Genomic DNA, 19,995 nt, shown 5'->3' on the forward strand with positions numbered 1-19,995 from the left:
AAAAACTCCTAACAGTTACGTGCTGTTAAACGGGTGAATAAAGATGGATTCCCAGTTCGTTCATCTCTGATTTCTGCCATTTTCATTTTTGATTCCTACCATTTTCATTTTTACTCCATAAAACCTTCCACAGACTGAAACTGCTGCTTTGAAACCTTCCACGCGGGTTCTTGCACATCCCATCTATTGGCTATAATCACTGAGAATCTTTCCATAGTTCAGTTTGCCTTCTCCCCTTTGAAGACTGGACCAAGCTTCCTCGCTGTCCTTTTGAAGGTGGTGCCTCCTCACTAAACTGTAGCCTGTACATGCAGAAGAGGGAACGGTGGAAATCCTGGTTTGAGGATTGCCAAAGTGCACCATCTCTTTGCTCAGCTGAGAATTGTGATAATCAGTTCTTTAGGAAAATGAATGCCGAGATCTGATCTTTGTAAAGGAAATAGTGGGAGGAAATGTGTTGCAGGCTATCTTGGAATATCATCAGAGCATTAAAGAACCTGAGTAAAAATATCTTTTACTTTACAGCTCTGGTTTTTAAAGGGCCCTGTTTTAACCATGCCCTAGAACTTGTCGTGGTTTTTTTTGTTTGTTTGTTTTTTTGTTTTTTTTTTGTTTTTGTTTTGATCTTGTGGATTCTCCCAGACACGATATCAAGCGGTTTCACCTTTGTAAGAGAGAGTCAGTCTTCCTCTTCTAGGAGGAAGAGGGCAGTCATCCCTCTTCCAGTGCCTCGTGGCACTTTCTTCCTGCTCCCCCTCCACAGGCACCCCGTGTGCTCACGTCCTAGCACTCGTGCCACGTGGCTGCTGAACGTTTCTTCTCTATTTGCAGGCTTCTCAGGTGGGTGCGACGTCAGTGATTCACTACATGGTGCGCCTGGTGCTGCTCACCCTCTGTGGATGGGTGCTCTGCTGGACTCTGGTCAACCTCTTCCGCAGCCATTCTGTGCTCAATCTTCTCTTCCTGGGCTACCCGTGAGTAGCAATACCTCTTATTTGTAGGGCAGGGAGGAGCATAGCTGCCTTGGGGTGGCACGAGCTGCTGTGGGAACCAGAGATGCTGGCTATAATCTGCCCCCAAGACACAGGCAGACAGAAAAAGCCGCCTTAAGAATAAAGGGGAAATGGGAACGGTTAGGGGAGGTGGTCCTGACCCTATGAAGCAAATTGCCTGCAGTGTGCTATTTGCTGTTTCCACTGGGATGACAAGTTCCACGGCTAGGATATCAAGAAACATCTCTGCAGCTTTCAAGGCTGCAGCGTCGAGCTGCTTAAGTGAAGAAGAGTTGCCCACTTCTTCTGGAGTGAAGGTTCTTGTGTGGTGTCCCTCTCATAAGGGCTAACACTTGTGGAGAAGGTGGACGCTGCTTCATGTCGGGTTGGCTGTCATTTCATCCCGTCTTTCTTCCTTTTTTCTCCCCGCAGGTTTGGTGTCTACGTTCCTCTGTGCTGCTTCCACCAGGACAGCAGAGCACAGCCCCTACCTGCGGACTGTGGTTACTTGGTACAGGATCAGATGGTGGACGATGGGGCTTCAGCTGTCAGCAGCCTGGTCAAACCCAAAGATTTCCTCTCGCTTCTGTGGGAATCCTTGAGAGAACAGTTCAATAATCCTACGTCTATCCCTACCCACAGCTGCCCCCTTTCCCCAGATCTCATCCGCAATGAGGTGGAGTGCCTAAAAGCAGACTTCAACCGCAGGATCAAGGAAGTTCTCTTCAACTCTCTCTTCAGTGCCTACTACGTGGCCTTCCTGCCACTGTGTTTTGTCAAGGTAGCTCTTGGCTGGTTCTCTCCGCGCCCCTGCCCGCCGCCTCCTTCTGAATGTTGTGTGAATTGCTGCCAGGCCGGATTCCTGGTTAATTCCCCTTTTCTCTGTCTCCCCTTTGGCAGCCCGGATAGCGGAGCATGGCTGCATCCGGAGGGCACTAGTACTGCTCCTGGTTGGCGGATAGGTATTGCCATAAATGTGATGCACCTCCAGTCCCATCACCCCACTTACTAACCCCCCTTCTCCCACCCCCTGTCCTAGGCAGATGAGTAGCTGTCGTCTTCCTAGAAAAAGGGCACGCGTTGTTGCTTGTCTCAGATCCAACGTCCTGGGTTTCGAGCGCTTGGATCAGAGGCTTTGGTGTTTAGCCTGTTAGAAAGCAGCCAACTAGGAATCTAAATCTGAGAACCCCGTGTCGGTGTGGGGGTCGTATTTTTTTGTCATATTCTAATGTGAACGAGCTCTAGTTGGTGTAGTGAACCGGGTAGGGCTCCACAATCCACGTAGCAGTCCTGGTGCTCCTGAGGCAGCTCTGTGGAAAGCAGCCCCTCCTGTTCCCTGCTGCCGGAGGAGGAGAGGCACCAAGCTGCAACATCATCAAACCCCCACCCTTTCTCCTTCGGGTCGAGGAGAAGGGAGCCTTGAGCATTTCCTAAGCTGTAACCCTCTGAAATCACCGGTCCAAAAGCGCATGCCTGTAACGTGTGGTGTGGGTCTGCTGGATGCACACGCAGTACGTCCCCTTGTCATCCCCTCCTCTGCCTAGTGACAGCAGCGTGCCAAGCTCTCGTCCGCTCTCTTTGCAGAGCACCCAGTACTACGACATGCGGTGGTCTTGTGAGCACCTCATCATGGTGTGGATCAACGCCTTCGTCATGCTCACCACTCAGCTGCTGCCTCCCAAGTATTGCGACCTGCTCCACAGATCGGCTGCCCACCTCGGCAAGTGGCAGAAGCTAGAACACGGCTCCTACAGCAACGCTCCACAGCACATGTAAGTGTGGGGATGGGAAGCAAGGGGATGAGACGTTCCAGTAGATACAGCACTGCTGATATTTATCTACTTAGCAAGCTTTTCCACTCCCCATAGTGCCAGGGATTGCAGACACAGCTCTGCTGATCTTTCTGTTCCCAAGAAACAGAAATGTCTGCTCTAGAAAGCTGTCCAAGCTCCTGGTAAAGTGCTGGTTCCTTCCCAGAAACTAGTGCTGTAATAATTCCTCTGGGGCACCGCAGCAGTAGCTTTAACAGAGGCAGAGGTGTTCCCCTCCAATGTAGTAGGCCAGGTTCTTGCATGGGGAGCCATTTCTTCACTGCTCAGTCTGAGTTCTGGTGAGCTTGTGATACCCTCACCTCCGTGTTGTTCCGACGGAAGCTGGGGCACACCCCTATAGCAGAAATTTGGGCATTTTTCAAGATGCTCACCCTTCCTTTGAACCCCTCTTCAGTGAGCTGAGCATTTCCTCCTTGGTGCTGTCCCTCCGATGCTAACGCTCTGGCACTTTTTCCCCGCAGCTGGTCAGAGAACACAATATGGCCACAAGGAGTACTGGTGCGACGTAGCCGATGCCTGTATAAAGCAGTTGGGCCTTACAATGTAGCAGTGCCTTCAGACGTGTCCCATGCCCGCTTTTATGCAAGTATCTCTCCTCTCGGCGTGTCGTGGCGGTGGGAGGGAGGAGAGGCTTAAACCTAGCTGCAGCAGAACAGAGTTTGAGGCCGGGCTGCCTGTTTGAGCTGCCTGTTGCCTGTTCTCAGCAGAAGTTTTCCCACTGCAGCATCAGAAGGGAAGTAATGGCTGCCTCATCAGTGCTTTTCTCAGTGTGGTGATGCAGCTCTCTCATCAGGCATAAGCATATTTTAAGAGGTTCTACTTAACAGAGCATCCTCTGGGGAAATGGGAAAGCATCTCAGCTGGTTATTTCACCAGTCCTCTCCTTCTCAAGGAAAATGACACTTTACATTCCTCCTGTCTTATGCTGCTTTCCCTAAGTAGCAGCTAGTGGTGCTTGGAGTACAAACATCCCTTCTGTCTAGCTCAGCGGCACCAGACAGTATTACACACGCACCCCTCCCCACTAACATCACAAAAAACTTACAGAAATCCGTGCTTTTTTACCTGTTTCCCCGCAGTTCCTTTTTCACCGTCCATTACGGCTGCTCAACCTGCTGATCCTCATCGAAGGCAGCGTGGTCTGCTACCAGCTCTACTCACTGCTGCGCTCCGAGAAGTGGAACCATACCCTCTCCATGGCCCTCATCCTTTTCTGCAATTATTATGTCTTATTTAAGCTCCTCCGGGACCGGATAGTATTAGGCAGGGCATATTCCTATCCACTTAACAACTATGGACTGAAGGCACACTAGGCCTGCCCAACGTGTACCCTTTCGCCTTCCCGTGCCCTTGGGCGGGGAGGGAACCTCAGAAAAAAATATTTTCGTACAGTTCTATTTTTTTCTTGCGGCGTTTATAAATATTTAAAATATTTTATATTTTGTATACTGTTGTTTTTGTGGGGTGGGAAGGGAACTGGTGGCAATTAAATGTCGCTTTATAAACAAGGTGTTATTTTATATATATATATATATATAAAAAAAATCAGTGTGTATATACCGTATATCTATACCCATACATATATCTATGTGAAGCAACAGGACTGTTTGTGTGTGTGGTCACTGTGTCTGCTTTGCTCACACGATTGCCTTGCTATTGCACACTGTGGGGATGGAGCTGCTGTTAATTAGGAATTGGTCTCCTCTAAAATTTCAGTAAGTGAAGAGCTAGGGGAAAAAGGAAACAAGGGCCTTTCACCAGTATGAGCAGTTTACCTAGAAACCTCACTACCAGGGAAGACTTGCACCAGTTAAACCAATTTAGAGAAAGGGAAGAAGCAATGTGCTGAAAAAACAGACTAAATTATTGACAGTCAGCAAAAGCTTTCACTTCCCTTTTCTTCCCAGAGCTAGCAGGATACAGGTTTTTTGTTGTTTGTATTTTTAAATAAACCCTTTGCTTTAGCTCCTGTCCCTCTATCTAGCAACTTAAGCTTCCTCATTCCTCCCAGAAAATGAACTAAATCTTGGAATTTTAATTTTGAGGTAGTGTATGAGTTAGAAAGGGATTTGAAATAGCTTAATTTAGCAGGATTATAATTTAATATATATTTTTGTTACCACTATCTCTTTGCCCTTGAGTAACTGCATCAAATTAGGGAAGATTCAGACACTTCCTTCAATGTTCCTGGAAGAAATTTCTTCTTGTCAGACACTTACCAAGTCCCCTATTGCCACACGATGCATTGCAGCAGTGTTTCACTCTCAGGTTTTTAGAGCATTTAATAAGTTATTAATAGTAGAGGAAATATTTTTCTTTTAAACACCGTTCTTCATAAAGTTGAACTACAGTAGGCTCTAATAACAGTTGTGGTAATATCACAAAGGACTTGAAGATAAAATTATCAACCATGTCATTAATTTAACTGTGGACGCTGCTAACAGCTGATCTTGCTGCTTTGACTCAAGTATTTAAGGTTATGCAACATTCCTCCACTCAGGTGTTATCTGACTGGACCCTTTAGCCATTAGTAAAGTGCTAGCTCTGTTTAAAGAGTGGATATGTATATTAACTAAAAAAAACAACTGTAATGAGGTTGGGAGAAACTGCAACTACTTTCTGGTTCCTTCTTTCCTTCCAAGCTAAGAATCTACTGCTTTTCTGTTCCTGTCTGTAAGAACTCCCAGAACCTGATCACAAGCAAAGGTGTTTTTCTTCTCTGATAGTCAATGAGGTTGACAACAGGAGATGCCTCTGAGTATTAACCTGGAGGTATTCCAAAACTAACCTAAATGTTTAGCTTTAGTTACTTACAGGTCTTCTCTTTGATGTGGCCATGGTGGTGCAAGCAGGACATGGGTACTTGGGCCTGTCAGTGAAACTACTGTGGCTTTTGGGACAACTCTTGAATAAGTAGAGCCTTCTCCAGCTTTTCCTGCTGTGGTGTCATGCAATCTCATCTTTTTTCTATCTTATTTCTGGAAGTACAGTTTGGGATGAGTTGGCTTCTTACCTAGAGCAGGCTCTGTGCTGCATGTGGCTTTGTGCAACACCTTTCCTGTGCCCCTGAGTACTGAATAGTGAGCTACTCCTAGAGTAGCTCAATAGCACTTCTGCTCTTAGTACCACTTACATTTCACCCTCTCAGCACCTCTCTCAGCTGTTTCACAGCATTCCTGGGTTGCTTTTTCCAGTGGGACACCTGAATGGCAGTAGGCTTCCGCTTAAGTAACCAGTGGGAGAGAAGAGGCTCTCCAAGTCGTAGCTCGGGAAACAGACACATTTGTCAGCGGTGCAACAGGATGCCAGAACCCTGAACCAGGGCATCAGGGCAGAGATAATGAGTTTCCATGCTCTGCTTTTTTCTCCCCTTGCACTTAAGGGTTGAAGGTAGGTGGGATTGCAGTGAGCTCTGCAGAACAGGCTGACCTTACACTAAAGGTTCACAGTGCCTTCTTTTCTGCTCTAAGGGGCTAGCTTAAGTAAGGGGCTTACCCAACTCTTCCTAACTGCAGCTGTGTTAATATCTTCCTCATTCCAAAGGAGCTTAGCTCTTAAGGGAAGCTGCCTCTCCTTCTTAAAACAGTGCTTTTGTTATATCCTGGAGCAGGAGGCATTCTGTGAGGCCTAGAGGTTGTGGATTTCCACACACAGCACTATCACCTGCTCACTCACAGTGCCGTAGCTGTCTTCCATCTTTACGTAGGACCCTGACATGGAAAGAAGTTGCAGAAGATATTTGTAACTTCCCCCGTTGGCAAAAACACAGTGAGGAGCTAGCGAGCACAGTTTCTCTCCCCGGTATGAACTGGGCAATCCAGTGCTGAACAGGGAGCAGAACTGATGTCTACTCAGCATCAGCGCCTGCTCCAGTCAGTGCTTCTCCCCATTCCTCAGCTGAGCCTGCCACTAAACCTCATTCAGATGAGCACTGAAAACAAGTCCACGTAGTACTTGGCCAGGTCAAAACTACAGGGGTGGGAAGGGGTTGGGGGGGTAAAGACTTATTCCCCATCTCGGTCACTCCATCATGCGAGGATGTCATAATAAATGGATGGTTTCTTGGTCTGGTTACGAAATTGCTCTAGCTTCAGGCCAATCCTCAGAAGAACAGCTTCATCCCACCATTTTCCCATGACCTGGAAGATGAGAGAGACAGAAAGAAGAGCAGCATCGTCACACACAGTGATTGAAAGCCCAGGAAAACACAGCTAAAACTATTTCCCAACAGCACCAAAAGGATATGTTTCTCACTTTTACCCCAGCAAATAGGACATCACTGCATTTGGGGAAAAGGCAGCTCAGTGACTTAATTAAGATGTAAAGAACGTTCTTTTACACAGGACCGTTTTAAAAGAAGAGCAAGAAAGGATTTGAATTACAGAACTGAGAGGAAAAGAGAGGAAAGTAGTGATAAATAATGGGTACAGATGCAAGTGGACAGGGAAAAAGATAAATCTTTGTCCACAACCCTGAAGAGTCCATCTGGCATTCAGAAGTGTGTTTCAAAAGTTAAAAATTCCTCCCTAGTACCTGGCAACTCCTCAATTGTGCTGTGTGGAACAGGATGAACCTGGTTGTGGTGGCTCAGGGCAGAGCCACCTGGGGATTTTGTGACCCAGCATTCACAAAGAGCCAATGCTTACCTGGAGGCTGATAGGAAGCCCAACAGTAGAATAACCAACGGGGACCACGAGGCCTGGAATCCCAGTCAAGTTAGCAAGCTGCATGAACCTGAGAGAGAAGCTGTCATCAATATTCCTGCCTTGAGGCAGCAGCAAAGTTGCCCTTTGCGGGGGGAGCAGAGAGAATTGATCCGTCCTGACCTCTGAGAGTTAGTGCACCCAGTGCCCATCTGTTCACAAGTTTCCATTTTCACAGTGCAAACAGCAACTCTTCTTACCTCATGGACTGAACTATGAATGAAGTGTCGTTGCTGCCAGTCAGGAGGTCAGATTCGTGGATTCTCGGGGCAGTGGAAGCAACAGCTGTGGAGGAATCACAGAATGGTTGAGGTTGGATCTCTGGAGGGCATCTTGTCCGACTCCAGCTCAGCTAGAGCAAGCTGCCCAGGATCACATCGGAGGGTGGAGATTCCACAGCCTTTCTAGGCAACCTGATCCAGTGCTCAAAGAGCAAAGGCTGTGGGCAATCTCCAAGGAACAGCTCAGTTCCTTAATGCCATGTTTGATCTAGATTAGTAATGCAAACTCCCTCCCCCAGAACACAATGAAGTTGTTGGGATTTATGAACTGAGCAGTCAGTTTTCTAGTTCTTCATACACAAGTATGATGTCTAGTCCCTCCTTTGCAACCCTGCTGGTTCTGCACCTCATGGTTCAACTACCAAAAGGGAGTTTTCTGACTGCCTTGGATACAGGCAGCAAGAACAGAAACACACAGCAGTCATTCCAACCAGGCCCCACGTTCTTCTGGAGGCCTGAGGCAGAGTCAAGTCTCCGCACAAAAATCACGCTCTTAAAACTGGGGAGGAAGAGTTAACGGAGTGGCTGTTCTCAAAACGCACCACAACGGGCAGGGAGCAGCTCTTTGGCCAAGGCTGTCAATACCTGGTGTAAGGATGCAGTTCACGGTGGTGAAGATCTCTCGCAAAAACCTCATGCTGCGAGTTCTCTGTCGATTTGCCTGCAAGCAGAGAGATTACTGTCTGACCAGGCCCTCTTGGTTTACGAGGCCAAAGTTTGATGATGACTGCACTGCCTCTGCCCACCAGAGCCCATGGCTTTGCAAAAGAGAACATCCTTCCCTCATTTTGGAATCAACCTGCAGCATGCCAGTCCAGGTGCCCCACTATTTTGCATGTTTTCCCTGCAGAGGAGTACAGCTGGCTGGTATCTTTCCACTTGTATGGGGAGGCTAAGAGAACTACCTACCCCACCTTTGCCATTTCACTAGATGCCTCCCCTTCATGTCTGCACCAGTTTGTTCCTCACCGTAATATAATCCAGAGCTGTAAACTGGGAAGCCAAGGCTAGGGTAGCCCGCGTCTCCAAGTTCTGAAAGAGAAAACATCAGTCACTGGCTCTCCTTGCAACAGGATTGCTAATCACATCTTCTTGCCTTAGGCAAGTATGAAGAAAGACTGAATCTTCCAGACTTCCTCTTTTCTCCCCACCTTTCCCACCTTAGTCAGTCTGCTGTCAAGCTTAAGTGTCTTCCTAGGAACTGCAGTTCAGATGTCTGTGTGCTTTAATACTCTTCCATGTTGACAGGAAGAGTTTTACCATGGCCATAACAGTTTGAGGGGATGCGGATGTGTTTAATCAACAACAGCAAGAAACTGAGTGTGATACCCAGGAGTTTTCTTCCAGGTCTACTCTCCTGTATCAGCAGTCATCTCACAGGTGGATTGTTGTAGAAAAAGCAGGAGAGCCCCAAGTTTCTCACTGCCATGAGACCCTTGTTCTGCATCAGCCATGGTAACTCCTGCCATTGATCCAAGCTGCTGCTACGTACCATTTCCTGGAAATGTTTGTTGAAGTCAGGCTGCAGCATGTCCCTCATCTCACTCAGAATGCAGATCACATGCGCTATTTTCACTTCCTCCATCTCTGGAAGAGACACTTCCACCACGCTGGCTCCCAAACTCTTCAGGTACTCCACAGCTGAGCACAGAACAGGCAAAACACAAACAGTATTCTTTAGACTTCACAGAAGGGACGAGAAGCTGTTCCCCCTTGAGACGTCAGAGATCGCACTGGCCATTACAAGGCAAGCATCTTCAGTGCATCACGCTGCACACAAATTGCTGTGCCAGGTAAGTCTTAGCCCTAATCAGATCTCACTGCTCCAACAGGGCAGAGGTAGGGGTTTGTAGATTGGTTCCTAACTTACCAACTACATTTTTGGCAAGTTCCTCTCCTCCCTTTAGCCCGCAATTAACCCAGACAGTAAAGAGGGACTGATAACACTTCTGTGACCTATCTCAGCCCCACTGCACAGGAGGCTTGCTGTTATGACGGACATTGTCATCTGTTCCCCCCACATCACCCAGTTCAGTTTTCCTCAGTCTGCAATCTAACAAAGCCACGCTGAAGGCACCATTTGGCTGATTGCAGAGGACTGGATACATCATAAAATCCCAGCCCTGTCTTTCCCACTGAATATAACTTTGTGAAACAAGTCCCTCCCTTACGTCTTTTACCACGAAAGCTCGCAGAGTAACTATTACTGAGCACAGGATCTGCTTTTATACAGAGACAGAGGCTTAGCACACTGAACTGCATTCTTCCATTGTAACCTGACAAGCCTACAACTGTTGAGCTTTTTAACCCTCAGCAGTCAGGGGGGCTTCCCCAATACAAAGCTACCACTGTCTGTACAGCCAGACCTCTTCAAACATCTGCCTTCAAGGACTTTAGGACAGATCTCTTTAATGCCTCACACAGAGGGAACACACAACTTCATGCAGATTAAGAGATTTTTGCTCTTTACCTTTCTCACAGATGGTCAGGACTTCTGCATCACATGCCTAGAGAACAAGAGGAAAGAACTGAGCAGACTTTAGTCACCTCCCTCCTCTCCTTGGTGGGCACCCTCACGGGACTTTGGTCCTCGTGGAGCTTTCCAGAACCACCTTTGGCTACCTGCTCCAAGAGGACAGCTTGCAAGGCGTGCCCTAAGGAAAAGGAAAGGTCTCCTTTTCTAAAGGAGAAGATGTTCCTCCTCAACACTGGGGCAAAGCCATCCTTGTTTTCCTCTAGGGAAGAAATCTTGGGCATATTTATGAAGCTGCATTACGATTGCCAAGTGGTATTAGCTTGCAAGCCCAGTTTCTACACTGGGATGACAAAACACTACTCAACGGCTACACCACTGTCACCAAATGGATATGCTGATTTTCCTCGTTTGTTTTTAAACCAATTGCCTTTTGGAAACAATTCAGAAGCATCCCTTTCAATAGAAACAGCAGCATGAGGAAGCATATGGCCATGAACTGTACAGTCTTTACCTTTCCTTGTACCTCCAACAGACTTTTACTCAAAAGGCTGCCTTAGGAAAAAGTTATCCCAGTGGGTGCTTTTACCTAAACCATATTCCCCTCGATCTACGGAGCTAAATACAAGAAGTTCATGTGAGGAAAGGTAAGAGAACATTGAACGCACTGAATTCCTTCCAAACTCAATTTTGCAAAGCATCAGGAAGAAAGAGACAGAACAGGCACCTTAAAAAACGTCCAGTCCACTCCCAGTTTTAAGCCTTTCAGGTCGGGAGCACACATATCTGACAGGGTTGCTTTGGGTTGCTTTAGTCCTGCAGGGAGCAAGCGAGAGTTCCTCCTTTTAGCTAGGATGCCTGCAGGAAGGCAGAGCACCTGGGTTCAGGGAGGAGGGCGCTCACCTACCGTACGGATAGAGTGGATCTGGTTCAGCAAGGATACTGTAAACAATGGCTGCATCTGCCACCGAGGTACAGATGGGGCCTTTAAAAGAGAAATTGGTTAAGAAAACGTGACAGGGAGTAAATAGGACCCTCCTCCTGAGGTCCTACGTAGGTCCAGACTGCCTCCCCAGCGACAACACCACACAGCGAGGTCCCTGGAGGGGGGCACGAATCCTCTTACCTGCACTGACTGTGGAGTAGGAGAGTGGGTAGCTGCCGTGACAGCTGATCCGCCCAAACGTACCTGGAGAAAAAAGAAAAGGGCAGGTAGTTAGACACGAGCAATCACTGGGAATATCTGAATCTGAGAGCTCTGCCCCACCCCACCGAGTCAGTCAGCAACACGCCCCTGCCAGACGCTTTTCTGCCAGCGATTTCACAGCCTAGTCACCAATCTTTCAATACCTTTTTCTTCAGGAGCAAGGTTACCAAGAGAATGGCTACGTGCTGGTTTGACACAAGCCCATTACCGGGTCTAACTTACCAGATACAAATCAGAGCAGTGTCAACCCCTCCATATAATCAAGGTAACGGGAATCCATCTTGGGTGAAGCTGCTTTCTCTAGCTCACCACAGATACCCAGCTACGCCACGAGCACCTCCCAGCAGAGGAGGGAGACAGAAGAGGGATAAGTGGGTAGGAAGAGAAGCAGCACACGGGTTTTGTCTAGCATTTGAGTCACACACACAAGCTATTTTTTTTCTGAACATCTCTTCAATGGTCAGCACTGAGAACACTTTCACTCTGCCACTCCAGCCTGTGTGGCTCTCAGGGTGTTACGGTCCAGAGCTTCTCCAGCTGGGTTTTATACGGCAGGAATTGATGGATTGTGCCTGACTTGTTTGTGGCATCCTACCTGACACAGTAAAGACATGCACGCACAGATTAAAGGGCACTACCTTTCAGCCCCACCACGCCACAGAACGAAGCAGGAATCCTCACAGAGCCGCCTCCATCTGTGCCAATGCCCACGGGGCAGAGACCTACAAAATACACACATGGGGCCACGATCAGAGACAAGTTGTGCTGCCCTGTCCATTCTACCAGCAGCTGTAGCCAAGGCAGCACAGAGAGCTCTCTGTTCAGCCACAAATTCCCTCCAGCCTCTAAACCCTTCCTGAAATCTGAACGCCTGAGGCTCAGGACTTGCCTCCCACCATCCCTAAGCTCAAGTTAGAGCCACCTACCTGCTGCTACAGCTGCTGCTGACCCACTGGAGCTCCCACCTGTGAAGTGGTTGGGCTTGTAGGGATTCCTGGGGATCTTGTGGTACCTGAGGTAGACAAATAGTATTGAATCTTTTCCTAGGAAGGACTAAGTGTGTTACAGGGTGGGAAGAGATCTAGAAACAGTGCAGGGATTCAGATCTCTTACTGAAGAGACACCGGTCCACCTCAGATAGTGCTACGCTTGCTATAGCTGGAAAATTTGCAGAAGTAAACGACAGTGGGCTTGTTTTAGCTAGGAAATAAAAACGCTATGTTCTCCTGAGCTGATTGTACCTTTTCTCATTGTTCTTGGCCATTAGCCATTTTTGTGACTGCTCATTAGATTGCTGGTTACTTGTTTTATGTCACTGCTTTTGTCTGCTGCTCATCCTGTAAACATTTACACCTCCATGCACACAAGGCCTTGGAAAGACAGCTCTTTACTCAGCAGATGTGACTTGAATCCTCTCTTACCTTTGGTTTCCTCTTACCTTTCTACAGGTAGATGAAAACATCTACTCTGTTTTCATACCCCCAGGGTTCTCCCTGCATGGGGTGTTTCAGTCAGTTTTATTCTTACATGTCTGCCCTGGTTTTGTACCCTTCCCTGGCAGTTCTGGACAGACTTTTAGGTCCGAGGAGAGAGGGAGAGAGAAGGAAGGGAATTTTACCTATTAGGGTTGCATCCAGTCGTTCCAGTCCCTAGTTCATGCATGTTTGAAACCCCAATAATGATAGCTCCAGCCTCTCGCAGCTTCTTGGCCACCGTAGCATCTTCTGTTTCGGGCTCAGTCCCGAGATACACTGTTCCCACTCGGTGATGGTACGGTACCTTAGCAAGAAGACACCTTATTATTCATCCTAAAACCTTGGTATGGCAGGCAGGAATGCATGCATGCTTCATGTGCACACTTCACCCCCACAACAGATCTCAGACATCACTGAAGTAAGTCAGAGCTAGGAAGTCTCAATCTTCATCTCTTCCTGTGTTGGTTCCTGTTGCAAGGGACTCTTAACCCTTCAATATTGGCTTCCTCTCACATTCTATGGAAGGAGCTGCAGCGTTTCAACCCTGCAGTGCTTTGAAGCAAGGAACCGACATTACATGGATGCCAAAAGACCAGATGAACTCATTTTCAGGGTGTGCTAAGTACTCTTCAACACTTATGTGCTGAGTCCAGGACAGCTTGACGGCATCTCCAGGAGTTATTTAGTAGTAACTGCTGCTAAGCTGCAAGCACAACCCTGCTGTGGGTGAGGACTTTCAGAGTAACTTTCATATTTCTGATACAAACGTGTCCTTGAAGGTAAGGAGAGAGGGATGCTTTGCCAACGGAGCAGAGGGAGTGACTGAGAAATCCAGCCAGTTACGCCCACTGCTACAGGTGTTTTTGTAGATTCTCATCTTGTCAGCAGAGGGACTGTTTCCCACCCCCACCCTCTGCTCCCTGTGGATTGAAGAGATCAGTCCATGATATGGAAAACATCTGTCATGCCTGAGATCTATCATCAAGTGGCAAAACTCGTTAATCCTACTCATTACAAACCCATATACTGACCCTTATTACAAAAGCATTCACGGGCTTATGCTGAGGAGTTGGCCTTAAAACCTCCTTGCAGCAAGCTGTCCAGGTTGACCACTTGCAGCATCATCTGACAGCTAGACAAGGAAACTCACCACTTTGAACTCTTCTTTCAAGCACACTGGGATGCCGTCTAGGCGAGACAGGGTACATTTATTCCTGTAACGAGCAGTGGAGGCCTCAGCCATCTGCACAGCGGGGAAAAAAAAATAAAAAAAAGTTGTATGTTAGATCAGTAGGCAGAGAGAGTTGAACTGAAAGTCATTACCCATATCAGAACAGATACCACAAATGGCTTTGTCAGGCTGCTCGCAAGCCAAATGATAAAGGTTTCTTTTTTCTTCCACGGCATGCAGATGGGGGAAGCATTTACTGCTTGGAAGCGACAAGGCCGCAGAAGCACACAAATCCTGGTTTAAAAATAGGAGCCCAGTAGCAAACAGATTGCCTTAATGCTAACTCGCTTTGCAGGAAGGGAAGCAAACTTTTTTTAGTCCCCAACACAAGAAAGAAGCAAAAAAACATGTGTTTTTTTTTTCTGTGCAACATATCAGAAGAAGAGCCTCTGTCCTTTCTAATGGGTGCTACCACTCTTGGGGTGGCAGAGGCCCCTTTGCTACCCGAGGAGGACGTTACCAGCATTATCTGTTCCCGGTCCCATTGCACTATCGCTCTGAGTGGGGGCGTGGATTTGTCGCAGTCCTCCAGCGTGGCAATGATGTTCTTTGCCACCTGAGACGGGGTCAGCTTCCCACTCCTACAGGACAGAAGTTGGGATCTTCGTTACCAGGCCCCCCACACCACGCCCACGCGCAGGGTTTGTCTGTCAGGCAGCAAGGCAGCACCTGTCCCGGCCTTAACCAGCAACTAGATAAGAATCTGCGTGCGGTGATGATTTCTACACAGTTGACACCATCACGAGAGAAGACACCCTTCCCTCAGAGGAGAGCTTCCTCTACAACACCCTTCCCACCCTCAGAGTAGGGGCAGGAGCTGGGAGACTTGCTCGGATGTTCTTGAAACACCAGATAAGCAGGGAAGGACTTTATGGAGAGCCTTCAAGCTCTTCAAAGCCCAAGGTTATGAAACTGCCTGTACCATGAGCTTAAACATGAACAGATGGGTCTCTGGCTGGCACTGAAGCCTCCCAGTCAGGATTCAGCTTTAACACCAGGCTGCAGCGTCAGCCCTTTGCTCCAAGGCCACAGCCGACTGGCAGGGCTGGCCCCTGAGGAACACGTGCCAGGAGCGCAGCAGGATTTATCTGAGCACTTCAGATCTGGCGCACGTCCCAAAGGCAACCAGGAGGTACTGAGCAGCCAACAAGCTCAAAGAACCTCGGAGTCAAGGATGGGCTTCCAGCTGCTCCCGAGCTGGACACAAGGACTGGGAGAACGCAGCCAAACTGCTCACAGGAACACAAGCAGTTGGGGAGTCAAGGGGTTCTTCAGAGACCCACAGTATGTGCAGCTTGCATCATCCATACAAACCTTCCTCACCTTCTCACTCACTTGTTTAGGCAAACAAGGTATGGAGAAATCTCTCCCAGAGGAGACCAGCGATAAGCCAAGACAAACAGTACTTAAATATCCTTGCAGTGCTTGTAAGAGCTGTGCCAGCTCTCCCAGTTGGCTTTCCTTTGTTATTCTAGTAGAGGGAAAGGACTGGAAAGGATGATGCTAAACAGCAGTACCTCAAGGACAATTCTAACAGGGAGATGGCTGTGAGCTTGTTGTGCAGCAGCAGCCCACAGCAGAGGAACACATGAGACAGTTTTTCCCAGTTGTTCCCAGTTATTCACCTACCGGTAGCAGTCCAGGTAGTCTTTGATCCCTTTGAAGCTGAACCCGCTGCTGGCAGAATCGGGCCTGCAAAAAAAAAAAAAAAAAAGGATTGAAAAAGCAACTGTGAACTAGCAGAGCCACCTCTGTTTACACCTGCAGAATCCAGCACAAATTGGGAATTGCCAGCTTCCAGGTCATCATTGGGACTGGTTTTCTAAGGATTTTAGCTCATGCTGTCAGACTCCTTGGAACTGAGCATTTTTCCATGCTCTAGCTTAAGAACTCAAGCGGGAAGCAAGCTCAGTGTTACTAAAAGCTCAAATACATACAGAGAATCTACTCTGAGATGCTGATGAAGCACAGCTCATAGACATCTTCAGTAACTCCTAGACAGGCCCACAGCTAAGAACAAAACCAGATGGGGAGAGCATTCATAGCAGTCCAGCTGCCCCCATCTCAGCATCAGACCTCAGTGTGACACGTGAGCCTCAGTAACATTTCATCCCTAATCTGGTGAGATTTAATCAAGCACAGGCCACAGTGAAGAAGCTAAACAGGCTTTCCCTAAGTAGCAAAGAGTAATTTCTTGTGGGTTGTTTGCTTTGTACCCTGTGTTTCTTTTCTCCTCCCAGCAACTGCTGTTTTCTGTTTGAGATTCCTTGCAGGCAAGAAACAGCACACCTGCAAATTCACTTAAGGGATGCATGCATTGACTGGCCAACCACTAAATATATCCACTCTCATAGTGCAAGCAGAGCCAAGCAGGCTTCCTGAAGCTAGCAGAAGCTTCACATTGCATGCAACTACTGGTGATTTGTAAGTTACAAACGAAGAGGTGGCTGGCAGCGCTATTTGTTTTGTAAAGTACCGTGACATGGAAAGAATTTTTAATCCAGATTACTGACACTTTCTGACTAATATTATGACAACACGTGTGTTCTTCCACTCCACTCTTAAACATCACGTACTCACCTTGAGTCTATCAGCTGTTTCACAATATCCAAAGTGCTCTTAGCCTCAGATTTGTCTTCTGTAACCTCCGCAGCAACCTCCGGGATAAACGTGGGATCTTCACAAATGTCAAGAGAACGCATTAGAGACAAGTTGTGCATCCTGAAAGAGAGAGAGAGCTGCTGCTAGAGTTTGCAAGCTCCACCATGACTAATTTCTCCAGACTGTTCAAAGTGAACTTTACCCAAGAACATTTTGTTGTAGCAGTCTGCTCCCACAGCAGGGAGTTGCAACAGTTAGAAGATAATCTTTCACACCTTTCTAAACCCTTGCTGAAGACAGCTCCCAATCTATTCTGCTTGCTTAATAGAGCCTCCTACCTCTTGACGTAAGGCCAGCCAGCCTCCATAAACCCAAGCTGGGAAAGAAACAGTGAAAGTTTTCCCATTTGCTCTAATTAGATGCATCACCCACAGACCAAAAAAGACAGAAACGGAGAGAAAAAGATATAAAATAAGGTAGTCTGCATCATACATTCAAACATTACCCTGTTAAAACCAGTGCCTCTTCAGAGTTTTCCGTGACCTGCATCAACATAGCTTGTTTGCAACCAAATGTGACAGGGGTTGAATCTGCATGAGTTCAGGGCTTGGAGTACACGTGAGTGAAGCATAGAAACCCAGACCATGTCACAGATACCAAGGAATGATCTACTGCATAACAGCAGTGACACTTGTCTGGGTTTGCTTTACTTAAAAGGCTCAGACCCAAAGTAAAAATTCAGGGAGTACCAAGTGCATTCAACACATTTCTCAAAGCCCTGGGATCTGCACAGATGACCTAGCAAATTATATATGTAAGCCAAGGGAGGGCGTGAGATTCCTGACTACTGGCTTGTAGTGCAAAGTACACTTGCAAGCACAGTTTCTAAATAAAAACATACGTGAGAGGAAAGAATAAAAGGTTACTCAGGAACAATGAATGTCTTTAAAAAGAACATATTAAAAACTCTGAACTTCATGTTCGACTTCATTTTCTCACTACTATTATTTTCCCACTGCTGCTGGTACACACTACAGATTTGCAAAACCACAAGCTTTGAAAGACAGACTGCTCTTTAGCAAGAGCTTAGAAAGGCAAAGAGACAATCTGGTGAATTCAGTTCCTGTGCACCTGCCTGAGTGTGAAAAGGGGATAATTTCTTCACGTAGAGGGTCACCCAAACCAGAGTAGTTAAAAAAATAATAAAAATCTAGCAAACCAGCTCTATGAAACAATCTTACTCATTCTTCACTCAAATTATGCTGCTTCTCTCTTTGAAAAGGTAATCTCAGGTAACCTATAATATGTATGCAATGAAAGCGCCTTTAAATAAATAAAGAAAGAAAGAAAGAAGCACAGTAGGAGATAAAACTCCCCACTTACCTTATTAATAACGGCAATAACAAGAACTGTCCAAAAGCCTAGAAGAAATGTAAGCAGAAACATTGGTTGGCCACAGCTTTGACCTGAGCATCCTCCCCACGAGACAATGAACGCTGAATATGCTCACAATTGCTGCAGAACACCCTAGAGCATGCACTCGTATTTCAGGCCATAAGCTCGGTCCGAAATGCTTTCCATCCTCCTCTGACACTTACAGGATTGTAAGGACTGTATTCTCCTGGCTCTCCTGCATCTCTGCAGGGACATGCATTTGTCCTTCCCCAACTCAGCCCCAGAAAGCCTGCACCTGCAGGCTGCAGCACTGTTAAAAGGCACCTATATAGCTCCCAACAGTTACTTTCTTCATGCTCTGGGCATACAAACGTTGGATAGGGCAGAAGCTTATCATTATTTCATTTATTCCCCTTGTCAGCATCTTTCCTGTCACTGTATGTATTCAGCTGCCCTGTAGAAGACACTTGGTCAGCTCCTGCAGTAAACAAACTGGAAAAGCATGAGAAATGTAGAGGCTCCATGGTAGCAGGCAGCTGGAAACACTCTCTGAATACCTCACTTCCCAATATAGCCATGCCAGCAGCCCCAGGGTTATCAGCCTTGTTCTAGCGTGCCTTAATAGCTGAAGAATGGACTTCCAAAACACTCGAAAGGAGCGTGGCTCTGGTACTCAGTGCAAGTCTGAAGCAAGGTACACATTCCTACATCCACGAAGTGACATATTGCTTCACAAATTGTGTAGAAATTACAGCCTCTTTTTGGAAAGGCATCGCTCCTAAACCTACATCTGCTGTAATCTGCAACAGTAAGCACCTGTATGAGGAGGTGGGGAATGTATGTTTCTCCCCCCTCCAAGGGGTGTATGTCAGGAAAGGAAACGAGCCCAGGGTCACACAGCAGATGCGGCCACAAAGCAAAAGATCGGAAGATATTCTGGTTACCATATCCTGGAACAAATTGCCCATGAGATAAGCCCGCTGTATTCTCAGCAATGAGGGCACAGCCTGCTGCTAGCGTTCAGTCCAGGCCCAACCTGCTGCCACGCTCTGGGACAAGTCACGCTACAGACACAGGACTTCTGCCTGTAACCCCAACACCGTCACGAAATTAAAAGCTGAGGAGCATCAGGGACAGCCAAACCCGGCCGTCCCAGAGTGGACAACGCCACCGGTCACTGCAGAAGCAAGGAGATATTTCTCTTCAGAGAAAAAGACTTTCTCTTCAGAGAGCAGCTCCGCGCACACAGCACCCCACCACCCCTAGGGGCCACGAGGCACCCCAAAACGCGCAGAGATAAGCGTCCCTGTAAGGAATCCCTTACAAAACGCGTCTCTATCCTTACACCCAGCCCTCCCCGTGCTGTCACAGCCCCGCTACCCCAGCCGGGCGACGGCGGACATTTTGTGCCCCGGCGGCCGTGCCCGCGCCCCGACTCACCGTGTTGACCGCATGGCTGAAGAGGCGCAGCCAGAAGCCGCACAGCCGGGGAGCCCACTGCGGAGAGGAGGCGAGAAATCAGCTCCGGGACCCGCTTCCCCCACCGCTCACCCGCCCTCCCCGGCTCTCCCCACACCCCCTCAGCTCACGGTGTCCCGCGGAGGGCTGCGGGCTGCCGGCCGCCCCGGCTCCCGGCGCTGCAGCACGGCGGCGGCGCTGCCCGTGTGCCGCCTCCCGCAACATAGGTACAGGACAGCGGGCAGCACCGTGAGGGGAACCAAGATCAGCGGTAGCAGCGCCATCGCTGCCCTTCCCCGGCAGCCGGCTCCTTGCTGAAGCCGTGGGGCGGTGCTCGGGGCTCGTCC

The 19,995-nt window shown here is 48.0% G+C and overlaps 2 protein-coding genes across 4 annotated transcripts in view; one reads left to right on the top strand and one right to left on the bottom strand.

Moving 5' to 3' along the window:
• TMEM39A (transmembrane protein 39A) overlaps positions 1-5,637 on the top strand; it is a 27,090-nt gene extending 21,453 nt beyond the window's left edge. For all 3 annotated transcript variants that reach the window (XM_084519392.1, XM_084519393.1, XM_084519394.1), the window contains 5 exons: positions 832-974; positions 1,425-1,773; positions 2,577-2,764; positions 3,286-3,406; positions 3,904-5,637. In XM_084519392.1, the coding sequence (XP_084375518.1) occupies positions 832-974; positions 1,425-1,773; positions 2,577-2,764; positions 3,286-3,406; positions 3,904-4,137 (1,035 nt within the window). In that variant the 3' untranslated portion in view covers positions 4,138-5,637. The remainder of the gene's footprint in view (positions 1-831; positions 975-1,424; positions 1,774-2,576; positions 2,765-3,285; positions 3,407-3,903) is intronic.
• LOC311436849 (uncharacterized protein) lies at positions 5,226-19,970 on the bottom strand. The gene is made up of 20 exons (XM_084519383.1): positions 19,780-19,970; positions 19,631-19,687; positions 18,179-18,216; positions 16,775-16,915; positions 15,824-15,886; positions 14,655-14,775; positions 14,114-14,206; positions 13,107-13,267; positions 12,415-12,500; positions 12,127-12,210; positions 11,408-11,470; positions 11,189-11,266; positions 11,009-11,097; positions 10,279-10,315; positions 9,301-9,449; positions 8,778-8,840; positions 8,394-8,469; positions 7,728-7,812; positions 7,471-7,558; positions 5,226-6,963 (listed from the first exon to the last, which is right to left on the bottom strand). The coding sequence occupies exons 1-20, from the start codon at positions 19,930-19,932 to the stop codon at positions 6,853-6,855; spliced, it is 1,836 nt and encodes a 611-aa protein (XP_084375509.1). The 5' UTR covers positions 19,933-19,970; the 3' UTR covers positions 5,226-6,852.
• Positions 19,971-19,995: the final 25 nt, after the last annotated feature.

Source organism: Aythya ferina (assembly GCF_964211825.1).
Source record: "Aythya ferina genome assembly, chromosome: 1".
NCBI lineage: Eukaryota > Metazoa > Chordata > Aves > Anseriformes > Anatidae > Aythya > Aythya ferina.

Bases quoted from the DNA above. Each gene is read 5' to 3' on its own strand.
- LOC311436849 (XM_084519383.1), bottom strand. From the start codon at position 19,932: ATGGCGCTGCTACCGCTGATCTTGGTTCCCCTCACGGTGCTGCCCGCT. The intron at 12,501-13,106 runs GTAAAATTCCCT...TGTCTACCTCAG, and splicing joins ACTGGATGCAACCCTAATAG to GTACCACAAGATCCCCAGGA. The intron at 10,316-11,008 runs GTGCCTGTTCTG...CTTGTTCTCTAG, and splicing joins TGGACTGGACGTTTTTTAAG to GCATGTGATGCAGAAGTCCT.